General features: G+C 52.3%; 1 protein-coding gene across 1 annotated transcript in view; it reads left to right on the forward strand.

The window, feature by feature from the left end:
• The window catches only part of LOC140457045 (G protein-coupled receptor 137Ba-like), a 47381-nt gene that overhangs the window by 28540 nt on the left and 4597 nt on the right, over positions 1-14244 (forward strand). Inside the window, 5 exon segments of the mRNA XM_072550974.1 lie at positions 4252-4439; positions 4442-4473; positions 5683-5829; positions 6608-6736; positions 13715-13836. Coding sequence (XP_072407075.1) covers positions 4252-4439; positions 4442-4473; positions 5683-5829; positions 6608-6736; positions 13715-13836 — 618 coding nt within the window.

Raw genomic sequence — 14244 nt, forward strand, 5'->3', positions numbered from 1 at the left:
CCCCCCTCTCTCTTTCCCCCCTCTCTCTTTCCCCCCCTCTCTCTTTCCCCCTCTCTCTTTCCCCCTCTCTCTCTTCCCCCCTCTCTCTTCCCCCCCTCTCTCTTCCCCCCCTCTCTCTTCCCCCCCTCTCTCTTCCCCCTCTCTCTCCCCCTCTCTCTTCCCCCTCTCTCTTCCCCCCTCTCTCTTCCCCCACTCTCTTCCCCCACTCTCTTTCCCCCCCACTCTCTTTCCCCCCCCACTCTCTTCCCCCCCCACTCTCTTTCCCCCCCCACTCTCTTTCCCCCCCCCACTCTCTTTCCCCCCCCACTCTCTTTCCCCCCCCACTCTCTTCCCCCGCACTCTCTTCCCCCCGCACTCTCTCCCCCCCACTCTCTTCCCCCCCACACTCTTCCCCCCCACTCTCTTCCCCCCCCACTCTCTTTCCCCCCCCACTCTTCCCCCCCACTCTCTTTCCCCCCCACTCTCTTCCCCCCCACACTCTTTCCCCCCCACTCTCTCCCCCCCACTCTCTCTCCCCCCCACTCACTCCCCCCCCCACTCTCTCCCCCCCCCACTCTCTCCCCCCCCACTCTCTCCCCCCCACTCTCTCCCCCCCCACTCTCTCCCCCCCCAGTCTCTCCCCCCCCACTCTCTCCCCCCCCCTCTCTCCCCCCCCCCCACTCTCTCCCCCCCCCCCACTCTCTCCCCCCCCCACACTCTCTCCCCCCCCCCCCCCCCACTCTCCCCCCCCCCACTCTCTCCCCCCCCCACTCTCTCCCCCCCCCACTCTCTCCCCCCCCCACTCTCTCCCCCCCCACTCTCTCCCCCCCCCCACTCTCTCCCCCCCCCCACTCTCTCCCCCCCCACTCTCTCCCCCCCCCACTCTCTCCCCCCCCCACTCTCTCCCCCCCCCACTCTCTCCCCCCCCCCCACTCTCTCCCCCCCCCACTCTCTCCCCCCCCCACTCTCTCCCCCCCCCACTCCCTCCCCCCCCCACTCTCTCCCCCCCCACTCTCTCCCCCCCCCACTCTCCCCCCCCCACTCTCTCCCCCCCCCACTCTCTCCCCCCCCCCCCACTCTCTCCCCCCCCACTCTCACCCCCCCCCACTCTCTCACCCCCCCCACCTCTCCCCCCCCCACTCTCTTCCCCCCCCACTCTCTTCCCCCCCCACTCTCTTCCCCCCCCACTCTTTCCCCACCTTCCCCCCCTTCCCCCACCTTCCCCCCCTTCCCCCACCTTCCCCCCTTTCCCCACCTTCCCCCCCTTTCCCCACCTTCCCCACCTTTCCCCACCTTTCCCCACCTTCCCCACCTTCCCCCCCTTCCCCACCTTCCCCCCCCTTTCCCCACCTTCCTCCTCTTCCTCCTCTTCCCCCTCTACCCCCCTTCCACCCTTTCTCCCCCCTCTCTTCCCCCTTCCCCCCACTCTCCCCCCTCTTTCCCCTTCCCCCCTCTCTTTCACCTCCTTTCTTCCCCCCTCTCTCTTTCCCCCCCTCTCTCTTTCCCCCCCTCTCTCTTTCCCCCCCTCTCTCTTTCCCCCCTCTCTCTTTCCCCCCCCCCTCTCTTTCCCCCCCCCTCTCTTTCCCCCCCCTCTCTCTTTCCCCCCCCTCTCTTTCCCCCCCCTCTCTCTTTTCCCCCCCCCTCTCTTTCCCCCCCCCTCTCTCTTTCCCCCCCTCTCTCTTTCCCCCCTCTCTCTTCCCCCCTCTCTCTTTCCCCCCTCTCTCTTCCCCCCCCTCTCTCTTCCCCCCCTCTCTCTTCCCCCCCTCTCTCTTCCCCCTCTCTCTCCCCCCCTCTCTCTTCCCCCCCTCTCTCTTCCCCCCTCTCTCTTCCCCCCCTCTCTCTTCCCCCCCTCTCTCTTCCCCCCCTCTCTCTTCCCCCCCTCTCTCTTCCCCCTCTCTCTTCCCACTCTCTTTCCCCCCCCACTCTCTTTCCCCCCCACTCTCTTCCCCCCCCCACTCTCTTCCCCCCCCCCACTCTCTTCCCCCCCCCACTCTCTTCCCCCCCCACTCTCTTCCCCCCCACTCTCTTCCCCCCCCACTCTCTTCCCCCCCCCACTCTCTTCCCCCCCACTCTCTTCCCCCCCCACTCTCTTCCCCCCCCCACTCTCTTCCCCCCCCCACTCTCTTTCCCCCCCACTCTCTTTCCCCCCCCACTCTCTTCCCCCCCACTCTCTTTCCCCCCCACTCTCTTTCCCCCCCCACTCTCTTTCCCCCCCACTCTCTTCCCCCCCCACTCTCTTTCCCCCCCCACTCTCTTTCCCCCCCCCACTCTCTTTCCCCCCCACTCTCTTTCCCCCCCACTCTCTCCCCCCCCACTCTCTTCCCCCCCCCACTCTCTTCCCCCCCACTCTCTTCCCCCCCCCACTCTCTTCCCCCCCCCACTCTCTTCCCCCCCCCCACTCTCTTCCCCCCCCCACTCTCTTCCCCCCCCACTCTCTTCCCCCCCCACTCTCTTCCCCCCCCCACTCTCTTCCCCCCCCCACTCTCTTCCCCCCCCCACTCTCTTTCCCCCCCCACTCTCTTTCCCCCCCCACACTCTCTCTTACCCCCCTCTGTCTTCTCCCCCCCCTCTCTCTCCCCCCCCTGTCTTCTCCCCCCCCTGTCTTCTCCCCCCCCTGTCTTCTCCCCCCCCTGTCTTCTCCCCCCCTGTCTTCTCCCCCCCCTGTCTTCTCCCCCCCCTGTCTTCTCCCCCCCCTGTCTTCTCCCCCCTCTGTCTTTCCCCCTTCCTCTTTTCCCTCTCTTCCCCTCTCTTTCCCCCTCTCTCTTTTCCCTCCCACTCTCTCTTTTCCCTCTCTCTCTCTCTCTCTCTCTTTTCCCTTTCTCTCTCTCTTTTCCCCCTCTCTCTTTTCCCTCGCTCTCTGTCTCTTTTCCCTCGCTCTCTGTCTCTTTTCCCTCGCTCTCTGTCTCTTTTCCCTCGCTCTCTGTCTCTTTTCCCTCGCTCTCTGTCTCTTTTCCCTCGCTCTCTGTCTCTTTTCCCTCGCTCTCTTTTCCCTCTCATTGTCTCTCTCTCTTTTCCCTCTCTCTCTCTCCCCCCCCTCTCTTTTCCCCCCATCCTTCCCCCCCCTCTTCTCCCCACCCACTTCCCCCCCGTCTCTTCCCCCCCGTCTCTTCCCCCCCCCGTCTCTTCCCCCCCCGTCTCTTCCCCCCCCTCTTCTCCCCCCCCACTTCCCCCCGTCTCTTCCCCCCCCGTCTCTTCCCCCCCCCTCTCTTCCCCCCCCCGTCTCTTCCCCCCCCGTCTCTTCCCCCCCCGTCTCTTCCCCCCCGTCTCTTCCCCCCCCGTCTCTTCCCCCCCCCGTCTCTTCCCCCCCCGTCTCTTCCCCCCCCGTCTCTTCCCCCCCGTCGTCTCTTCCCCCCCCCCGTCTCTTCTCTCCCCCCCCCCCGTCTCTTCCCCCCCCTTCCCCCCCCCGTCTCTTCCCCCCCCTTCCCCCCCCCGTCTCTTCCCCCCCCTTCCCCCCCCCCTTCCCCCCAGTGTCAGACTGGAATAGGAGGAGCAGAGGGCAGCAGCTCTTTGGAATTGTCTACCTGATCAGGATTATGGATGCTCTATTGTTGAATGTGTTTAAGATTGCACGAGATAGATGTTTGGGTCACCCATTTAAAGCAGAGGGTCATGAGGCTTCGGAACTCTCTCTCCAAAAAGATGGTGGAAGGTACCACACCCTCTCTGGTGCAGGTTACCAGTAACTGTTGAAAAATAGTCCCATAAAAGGCTGCGTTTACCATTGCAAGGTCACTGGAATTTAATCTGGGAGAATGTGAGGACTGCAGATGCTGGAGATCAGAGCTTAAAAATGTGTTGCTGGAAAAACGCAGTAGGCCAGGAATGATTCCTGAAGAAGGGCTTATGCCTGAAACGTTGATTCTCCTGTTCCTTTGATGCTGCCTGGCTTGCTGCGCTTTTCCAGCAACACATTTTTAAGCTCTGGAGTTTAATCTGAACTGGAACATAAACAGAAAATGCTGGAAGTAGTCAGCAGGTCTGGCAGCACGTGGGGACTCTGAAGTAGAATTAACGTCATCTCATCTGATGGAAGATCACAACAGGCCTTTTGGTTAACTCTGCTTTTCTCTGCACAGACTTTACCAACCTCCTGAGTGATTCCATCATTTTCTGTTCTTTAGGATTTCCAGCCACCATTTAGTTCTGTTACCTCTGTTGTGCGACGCTAGGTAGAAGCAAAGTTCTCTGCATGTGACCTGTTTGGTAGGGTTTTTGTCCCCTTCTGGCTTCCGTTTCTAAAAGAAACAAAAACGCCGACGTTTGTGATTTCAGACTTCCCATCCGATTGGTTTTCCTAGTTGCCAGCTTGCTGTTTCTGACGGTGAATTTGACCTGTGCCTTGCTGGTGAAGATTCAGCACGTGGAGACCAAGACCATCGTCCTGGTGCGGGTCATCATCAACGACTCGCTCTTCGTCGCCTGCGCCATCACACTGGCAGTCTGCCTCTACGTCATTGCCCGTCGCCTTCCACCAACATCTACCTGGAATCCAAGGTAACCCTGACAAACAGTGCAGGTGCACCTTGCTGTCAAGGGTGTGGTTCAAGCTATTTCGGTGTATTTCGGTGGGGTTTGGTGCGGCACTGGCTTCACAGTGATCCTCAGCTGCAGTCCTTTGTCTGTTAGCTTAGACAGGCTCTCTGTGTCGGGGGAGGCGGGGAGGCGGGGGGGGGGGGGGGGGGGAAATGCCTGTGATTGAACCAAACAATACCCTCACTGTCCATGCATAAATTTGAGAATACTGTATTGCTATTTTTGTTGAGAGGAGCGTGCAAAGCATGGGTGAAGGAAAGGATTGTAAAGCTTACTACTTTGTCGGCATTGTGACTCCCACGAGGGAGGGGAAACGACTTGGATTGCAGCTCCACTTTCCCTCTCCCCGTTCCTAAACCCTTGGCTGTAAACTGTGTGGAGATTAGATGGGGCATGATACCTGTTCAGACAAGTGCTCTGTTGATGTTTAATGTAAAGGCAGAACACTGCGGTTGCTGGAGATCTGAAACCAGCCTGTTGGAAATTGCAGAAGGTCAGGCAGCATCCGTGGAGAGAGAAAGTAAATGTTTCGAGTCTAGATGACTCTTCATCAGAGCTGATGTGAAATGTGGAGGGGGGCAGCGTTTATGCTACAGTTAGGGTTTGGAGTGCTGGGGGTGGAAAAGGGTACTGATGTTGCAGAGTGAGTGATGGGAACTTGAGAATGGCAGAGCAGTGTGGTGCTGGAAAAGCCCAGCAGGTCAGGCTGTAGAAATTGCTAGACTCATTCAGTAGAAAGTTCGCATGATTCAAACAGCGTCCATAATTCATCAATCCCGTTATAGCCAATTCGCGTTGACGAAACGTGCCTTATAGCAGAACGACCTGTACTGACCTTCAGAACAGGCTGTAGGCTGTCTCATTGAACTGCAGCAGGGTATCGCAGTCCCACCAATTCCATCTGGTGTCTGTATTCCAAAGGTAACTAAAATTCCTTGTGTTCTGAGCATATTGGGATCGGGTAAAAAGGGGGTGGGGAGCCAGGATGTGGAACTGTTCTGTGTGTGGAATATGCGGCGCTGGAAGGGGTTTGAGCCCGTCGGTTGTGTTGTCTGGGTGGTCAGCTGGATAAGTGGGCCTCGTGTGTCAGTAAGCGGCAGCTGATCTTGTTGTTAAAGTGTCCTCTGCCTTGAACTGATGTGGTTTTCTTTTTGACTGACTTTTCTTTAGGGGACGTCGGTGTGTCAGACCACAGCTGTGGGAGCACTGGTGTTCCTTCTGTATGCCAGCCGGGCCTGTTATAACCTAGTCGCTGTGATGTGTTCACCAGATTCACACGACTCTTTTGATTATGGCTGGTACAACGTTTCTGACCAGGTGAGCATGAGACCAGAATGCTCTCGATTCTTTCGGACAGGGGTGGGGGTGGTTTTGCTGTTGACTGCACACCGATGGCCTGGCTGTTTCCGGCTAACTCTTGCCTGGGTTAGGGAGGCAGAGAAAAGGAAAACGTTTGATCCAGAAGGGCAGGTGTATCTGTCATGGGCAAAGCTAGAGCTGGGGCAGGATCTGTTGGGGTCGCCGCTTCCTGCAGCGGAATGTCAGCCAGGATTATGCGCTCAGTCTCGAGGGAGACTTGAACCTGCGACCTCATGACCCTGTGCGGGCAGGTTATTGCCTTTGGGAGATGGGGGGGAAATAATCATTGATTTGGCGTGACTGTAAAGGTGTGACATTGCTGGTGAATGAAATAAGATTGTGTGCGCGCGCACGCACATTAGCACACTTCTGCTCTGATCTGCTATTGGGCAGGGGGCAGGTGGAGGGTGGGGAGTTTACATTGCCAGATTGTAGTGATGAACTTTTTAAGCATATTCCTTTATTTTCTATTTTTGTACCTAAGAGGGCACCACAAATGGTGACATTGTGTGCATTTTTCCCTCTACTCCTTGAGTACATGTGATAATGAAACCTAAACCAAATTGTCACTGTGCGTGTTACTGTGTGCGTGTGCGTGCGCCTGCCTGAGTGTGAGTGCCTGCCTGCCTGTGTGTGCCCATGTCTGTGTGCCCATGTCTGTGTGCACGCGCCTGGTGATGGCAGATACTTTCCTTGGAAATGAAAAGAAGTTTTGTTTCGCCTCCATCTCCTGCAGGCTGATCTGATGTCGAATCTCGGGGACAAAGGTTACCTTGTGTTCGGTTGCATCCTGTTTTTTTGGGAGCTGCTGCCCACAGCCCTGCTGGTGTTGTTTTTCAGAGTTCGCAGACCAGCTCAGGATCTGGTGAGTCTGGTGGCAGCTTGCATTGTCATTCTCCTCTCCTCTCCTGTCCTGGTGAGAACAAATCTCCCGTGATCTCGGTGCTTCGGAGATGTTCTCTCAGAAGTTTCATTGTCAGCTGTGACTGGAAGTGTGGCCAGAAGATTTGAAACCATTACAAACTCTTCCAGTTGAGGTACCACTGGTTGTGTATCTGGCAGCTCAGTGCCGCTACTTGGCTTCCTGGATGGTGTTTCAACTTGTAAATATACTCAGAATGAGAGCCCAGTGCTGAATTCGACCTGAAACTGTGGGCAGTACTCCATTGTCCTCTTTAAGTAGACCTAGCAGGGGTTTGTGGTCCATTATGATTACAAATTTACATCCGTAATGGTATTGTTGGAACTTCCTGACTCCAAATATGATGCCAAACCTCCCTCCTACATCTGGCCATATTTGTGTACAGCATAAGTTGAGGTCCTGGATGAATATACTGTTGGGCGTTCCTCTTGAAAGGACGACCTAAAAGCTGAAATTATCCCGATGCCATACTAGGGTTGGGGGGATGGGATGGGGGGGAGGGTGGGCGGGGTTGGGGGGGGGAAGGGTTGGCGGGGTTGGGGGGGGGGTGGGCAGGGTTGGTAGGGGGAGGGTGGGCGGGGTTGGGTGGGAGGGTTGGTGGGCGGGGTTGGGGGGGAGAGGGTGGGCGGGGTTGGGGGGGGAGAGGGTGGGCGGGGTTGGGGGGGGAGAGGGTGGGCGGGGTTGGGGGGGGAGAGGGTGGGCGGGGTTGGGGGGGGAGAGGGTGGGCGGGGTTGGGGGGGGGAGAGGGTGGGCGGGGTTGGGGGGGGGAGAGGGTGGGCGGGGTTGGGGGGGGGAGGGGGGCGGGGTTGCGGGGGGGGGGAGGGGGGGCGGGGTTGCGGGGGGGGGGAGGGGGGGCGGGGTTGCGGGGGGGTTGTGGCATTGCATGCCAACGCCAGATCTCACTTGGGATCATAGTGTGTCAACACCTTGGAGGAGGATAGCTATTTCTTCACTTCCCTGAAACCCACGGCTTGACCGTGCAGCCAATGCTGACCCTTCTTAAAGAGTTGGTGCAAAGCTATCAGGGTGGGGGCCAGGTTATATATGAACTTTCCGGAATAATTCACCAACCCAAGGAAAGACCTAAACTCCAGCACAGACGTGGGAGCCGGAGCACCTTTGACTGCCCTCACATCTCCACTGCTTTTCGTCATTTATATAAATGATTTAGATGTGGACTTTGGAGGTATAGTTAGTAACTTTGCAAGTGACACCAAAATTGGAGGTGTACTGGACAGCAAAGAAGGTTACCTCAGATTGCTATGGGATCTTGATCAAATGGGCCAATGTGCCGAGGAGTGGTGGATGGAGTTTAATTTAGACACTCGAGATACTGCATTTTGGGAAGGCAAATCAGGGCAGGACTTATACACTTAATGGTAATGTCCTGGGGAGTGTTGCTGAACAAGGAGACCTTGGAATGCAGGTTCATAGTTCCTTGAAATTGGAGTCTCTAGCAGATAGGATAGTGAAGAACGTGTTTGGTACGCAATCCTATATTGGTCAGAGCATTGACTATAGGAGTTGAAAGATCATGTTGCGGCTGTACAGGGCATTAGTTAGACCACTTTTGGAATATTGTGTGCAATTCTGGTCTCCCTCCTGTAGGAAAAATGTTGTGACACTTAAAACAGTGCAGGAAAGATTTACAAGGACGTTGCCAGGGTTGGAGGGTTTGAGTCACAGGGAGAGGCTGAATAGGCTGGGGTTGTTTTTCTCTGGAGCATCAGAGGCTGAGAAGTGACCTTATAGAGATTTGTAAAATCATGAGGGGCATGGATAGGGTAAATAGACAAGGTCTTTTCTCTGGGGTGGGGGAGTCCAGAGCTAGAGGGCACAGGTTTAGGGTGAGAGAGGGAAAAATTTCAAAGGGACCTAAGGGACAATTTTTTTCACACAGGGTGGTCTGTGTTTGCAATGAGCTGCCAGAGGAAGTGTTGGAAGCTGGTACAATTACAACATTTAAAAGGTATCTGGATGTGTTTATGAATAGGAGGGGTTTAGAGGGATATGGGCCAAATGGTGGCAAATGGGACTGGATTAATTTAGGATATCTGGTCAGCATGGACGAGTTGGACCGAGGGGTCTGTTTCCGTGCTGTACATCTGCCTTTGTCTTCCATAGGGTGTAACCTGCTCTTGTCAACTCTGTAATCCATGTAGGTCATGTTTTTCCCTTCTAAGAATATACCCGCCTGATAGAAACATCTAAGGACTATGTCCAAGTTCTCGAAGTGCTCCTTATTTGTCTTCCTTGTTAATAAAAGGTCATCCGAATAAATGATGACCTGGGGTCACCCTGTAAAATGTTTTTAGATTAGATTACTTACAGTGTGGAAACAGGCCCTTTGGCCCAATAAATCCACACCGCCCCGCCGAAGCGCAACCCACCCATACCCCTACATCTACCCCTTACCTAACACTACGGGCAATTTAGCATGGCCAATTCACCTGACCTGCACATCTTTGGACTGTGGGAGGAAACCGGAGGAAACCCACGCAGACACGGGGGAGAATGTGCAAACTCCACACAGACAGTCGCCTGAGGCGGGAATTGAACCCGTGTCTCTGGCGCTGTGAGGCAGCAGTGCTAACCACTGTGCCACCGTGCCGCCATGGTTCATGTCCAGCTTCATGAAGGACAGTCTCCTTGCCAGCTTGGCATATAAATCTGATAAATATATGTGAGGGATTGGGTAATTATCCAGCTGTGAAAAGCAGTTTACTGTTAATTTAAAATCCCTACAATGGCAAACTGACCGGTTGGCCTTCACAATTGATACGACCAGTGCTGTCCATTCAGCAAACTGCACTGGCATTTTTATTCCTTCGCTTTCCAGCCTTCTGATTTCTGCCTTTGTTTTCACCCCGTAAGGCATATGGCACTGGGCGGGTCTTGCAGAATCATTGAATTGTTGCCTGGGTCAACATGCAAGCATGTTGCTAAGCAATTTAGTTGTTCCAAACCAGATGTTGGTGGACTTTCCAGGGCGTGCACTGTCCTGGAAAACTGCCTGTGAGTTCACTTGCTCAGTTTGAGTTTGATGGGACTCTTTTTTTTTTGTCTTGAGTCTGAGCAGTAACTACAATGGCTTGCTGGCCTGGACCCTGAAGAAAATTTTAAAACTGTTTGGCTTTGTTTTGGAGTTTTGCTGTGGGCTGACCTGGAGTCCCGCTGTTCGGGATATGTCCTAAGTGAGGCTGTGCCTTCATCCAGTGGTGTTCTCCAAGTTCAGTCAGACTGGCGGGGGTGTCCACTGCCATTGGAATACTCTGCAACTTATTTGCTCCATTTGTCACAATTTCCGATGATGAAGCCAGTTTTTGTGCCTGCTTGAAGTTCCGTTAGGCTTCAGCTAATAGGCATTTTTTGCATGGTTACGTCATTAATCTCATGTACCAGTCTCACAAATGAGAGGAAAACTATTTCTGTTCTATTTGCTTGTGACACCTCTTTTACTTATCATATTAAATGACTGACGATTCATTACCAAGCAATCATTTGAATAATTGTTTATTTACACGGCTGGTTTGTGTGGTCTGCCGCTGGCATAACTTGTATATATGCTTTGTGTGACTGGCTTAGTTATAATTCCCTGGTGAGACTAACTGCTGTCAAAGAGATCCAAATGTAGCAACATCTCTCCTCCTTTTGAAAGCCAAAGTTGCATTGCATTTCTGCTCATGTGCATTCCTTTCTCCAGCTAATGGTAACATTGCCTATAAACACAGCCTTGCACATCACTGATAATGTTACACACAATGACACACTATTTGCCCTTGGTGTATGGGAAGTGTAGGCACATGTACTAACACCAAGCTGCTAACCCGCCTTGTGGGAATCAGTTTAGCTCAGTTGGCTGGACTGTGGATTTGCAGAGCAGTGTGATGCCGACAGCATGGGTTTGGGTTACGATGAAGGACTCTCCTTCTCAACCTTTTACCTTGCCTAAGGTCTGGTGGTCCTCAGGTTAAATCACCACCAGTATTCACACTTGTAGTAGATCACTCCACGCACTAACCACTCTCTATATAAATAAGTTGCCCCTCTTAAATCTTTCACCTCTCATCTTAAAAATAGGCCCCCAGGTTTTGAACACCCCCACCCTAGGGAACAGATATTTGCTATTCACCTTATCCATGCCTCTCATGCTCCTACAAACTTGTATAAAGCCACACCTCGGCCCCGTATGCTCCAGTGAAAAAAAGTCCAAGCCTATCCAGCCTCTCCTTAAAACTCAAACCCTCCGTTCCTGGCATCTTCCTGATAAATCTCTTCTGAACCCTCTCCAATTTAATAATATCCTTCCTATAACAGGGCGACCAGAACTGGACACGGTACTCCAAAAATGGCCTCACTAAAGTCCTGTACAACCTCAGCATGAGAATAGAGAAGACAAATGGGATGTTGGCCTTTATTTCAAAGTGTGTGTAATACATCAAATAGGGTAGTCTTGCTAAAACTGTTCAAGATACTAGATAGATCACACCTAGAATATTGTGAACCGCTCAATACTCTGTTGGGTTCCAATATTCACACTGTCATAGGAATCACCAGACATTTGACCCACTGAGAGCTTATAGTGTAGACAATGACATTGTCGATTCTTCTCTATTGATCTTGTGTAGAAGGGCTGCTGTAGATAGATAGACTTAGTCTGCAAGGTGCAGTCTGTGTGAGAATGATAATGAAATATTTTTGTCATACTTCAGTGAGACTGATCACATTCCATGTTAGTGAGGATGTATAAATGTAAATCCGACACAGATTGTGTCATCTTTCACTGAAGTATGACCATTTCTTGAGCGAATAACTATTGTCTGTGAATGTGTCTTTATCATGCACTTGGAACATTGCTTTATATTCCAAGGGTAGGTGATGCCCTAGTGGTATTATCGGTAGACTATTAAATCAGAAACACAGGTATTGTTCTGGGGACCTGGGTTTGAATCCCGCCACGGCAGATGGGGTGGAATTTGAATTCAATAATAATGATGATTATGAATAAACATGTAAGTTAGCTCGCTGAGCTGGAAGGATTGTTTTCAAACATTTCGTCATCATGACTAGGTAACATCATCAGTGAGAGTCTCTGATGAAACGCTGGTGGTAAGTCCTGCCTCTCTGTTTATAGGTATTGATTTCCAGCACCCACCTTAAGAAACCAGGACCTATGAATAGAGAGGTGGGACATACCACCCGCGCTTCACTGGAGACTCTCACTGATGATGTTACCTCGTCATGGTGACGCAACGTCTGAAAACAAAGCTTCCAGCTTATCATCAACCTGAGCTACAAATCTTCTCAATAACCGCTAATGACTATGAATCCATTGTCAATTGTTGCAAAAACCCAACTGGTTCACTAACCATCTTCAAGGAAGGAAATCTTCCATCCTCACCTGGTCCGGCCTACATGCAGCTCCAGACCCACAGCAGCATGGTCGACTCTTAATAGCCCGCTGAAATGGCTCAGCTAGCCACTCCGTTCAAAGGCAATTAGCTCAGGCAAATAAATGCTGGCCAGCCTGTGACGACCACGTCCCATGAGTGAATAATAAAAATTACAGGATCCTTTTCTAAAATATAACTTTTTTTTTTACCAAATCTGTGAAATTATCACCAAAGTAGACTTATTTGGCCCATATCTAAAATATTAAACTGCAGCCCATTTACTGGGATTTGGGACCTCAGAAACCAACCTCAACGAGTTGATAACAAGGACAGTTCCGACCCGAAAGTGATTAATGCCAAATAACTGGGATTCAGTTTGTTCGAATGTCTCAAACAGTTTTATTAACTGTTTAGACTACAGCTTGCTGTTACAGGTAACATGTGCAACCTCCTGGTCACATATTCTTTGCTGGACTGTACACGGCAGCCAGACTTTGATTTCATCCTGGTTCTTGGCCCGCCCGTTAGCAACCACAGCTCTTTTAGTATTAACACAGCAATTACCAACAGAATTCAATCCCTGGAGACATTTGTACTTGGCTGATTTTGCATTAAACAAAATGATGTGTGATCCTTAGACAGCATCTCCCAAACTATGACCACTTCCATCCTAGAAGGACAAGGCAGCAGGTACATGGGGAACACCAACCCCCCCTGCAAGTTCCCCTCTGAGCCACTCACCCTCCTGACTTGGAAATATATTGGCCGTTCCTTCGCTGTCGCTGGGTCAAACTCCTGGAATTCCCTCCCTGAGGGCATTGTGGGTCAACCCACAATTGGTGGACTGTAGCAGTTCAAGAAGATAGCTCATCCCCACCTTCTCAAGGACCGCTAGAGATGGGCAATAAACACTGGACCCCGCCAGTGACACCACATTCCTCAATAGAAGTAACCGTTTCCGCACAGAAATTTACCATCCGTGACGAAGTTTTTGTGTTTTCAGGCGACGCAATTTGCTTTTAAATCTCTGCTCGCTGAACTTTGAAATGTCTCTTATCGGTGTGAATATATTGACATACAGTGAGGTAAACTGTGTCCCTTCCCACACCTGGAACATGGTGAACTGCCTTTCTACAGTGTGAATGCACTGATCCCACGTGATCACCTGAAGCCAGTCCCATAATGAGAGGATACATTCCTCATTGTGAATCCACTGATTGTATGGCAGCCTTTTGGAATCTTGGCAACACTACCTGACTGAACTGCTCCCCTCAGTGAGGTATCCCTGAAGCACATTGTGCATGGCTTGAACTCTCCCAGTACTGAGTGTAGGCTAAAGGGTTAGGCAGCAAGCAAGATAGAATAATGTGATTTGAGTCAAAATGGTGCGAGAAGATTGCTGAAATGCAGTAACGAATAAAGAGTTGCCTGTGATCATGGGATATTAAAATGAGTGTGGAATCATTAGGTTTGATCTGTATGGCAATGTGCCTGGGTGTGATTGGAACTTGTTTGTTTTCTCCTGCAGGCTGGGACTGGGATAATTAATGGCCAGAGCTTTGCTTCCCGTTCATATTTCTTTGACAACCCTCGTCAGTTTGAAGGCGATGAAGGTCCCTGGGCAGTGGGGTCACACAGCGAGCAGGACAGGTATATTTCTTACTTAAAATTTCTGTGTCTTTTGGTTTGGTCAAAGAGAAAATTGTGCTCTGATAGTTGCACAGTTTTTTTGCGAATGTATCAAGCAGGGTGGACTAAGGGGAAACTGGTCTATGCGGTGTTTTTGTATTTCGAAAAGACACTTGATAGGGCTCCACGTAAAAAGATTTCTATGCAAGACTCTGAACATCCATCATCACATTTCGGCAACCTCTCTGTGCCAGTCCAGCTCAACTCTCATTGGTGGGTGGCGCGGTGGCACTGCTGTCTCACAGCGCCAGAGACCCGGGTTCAATTCAGGTGACTGACTGTAGAGTTTGCACATTCTCCCTGTGTCTGCGTGGGTTTCCTCTGGGTGCTCCGATTTCTCCCGAAGTCCAAAAATATGCAGGTTAGGTG

This window comes from Chiloscyllium punctatum, chromosome 31 (genome assembly GCF_047496795.1).
Source record: "Chiloscyllium punctatum isolate Juve2018m chromosome 31, sChiPun1.3, whole genome shotgun sequence".
NCBI classification, from domain to species: Eukaryota; Metazoa; Chordata; class Chondrichthyes; order Orectolobiformes; family Hemiscylliidae; genus Chiloscyllium; species Chiloscyllium punctatum.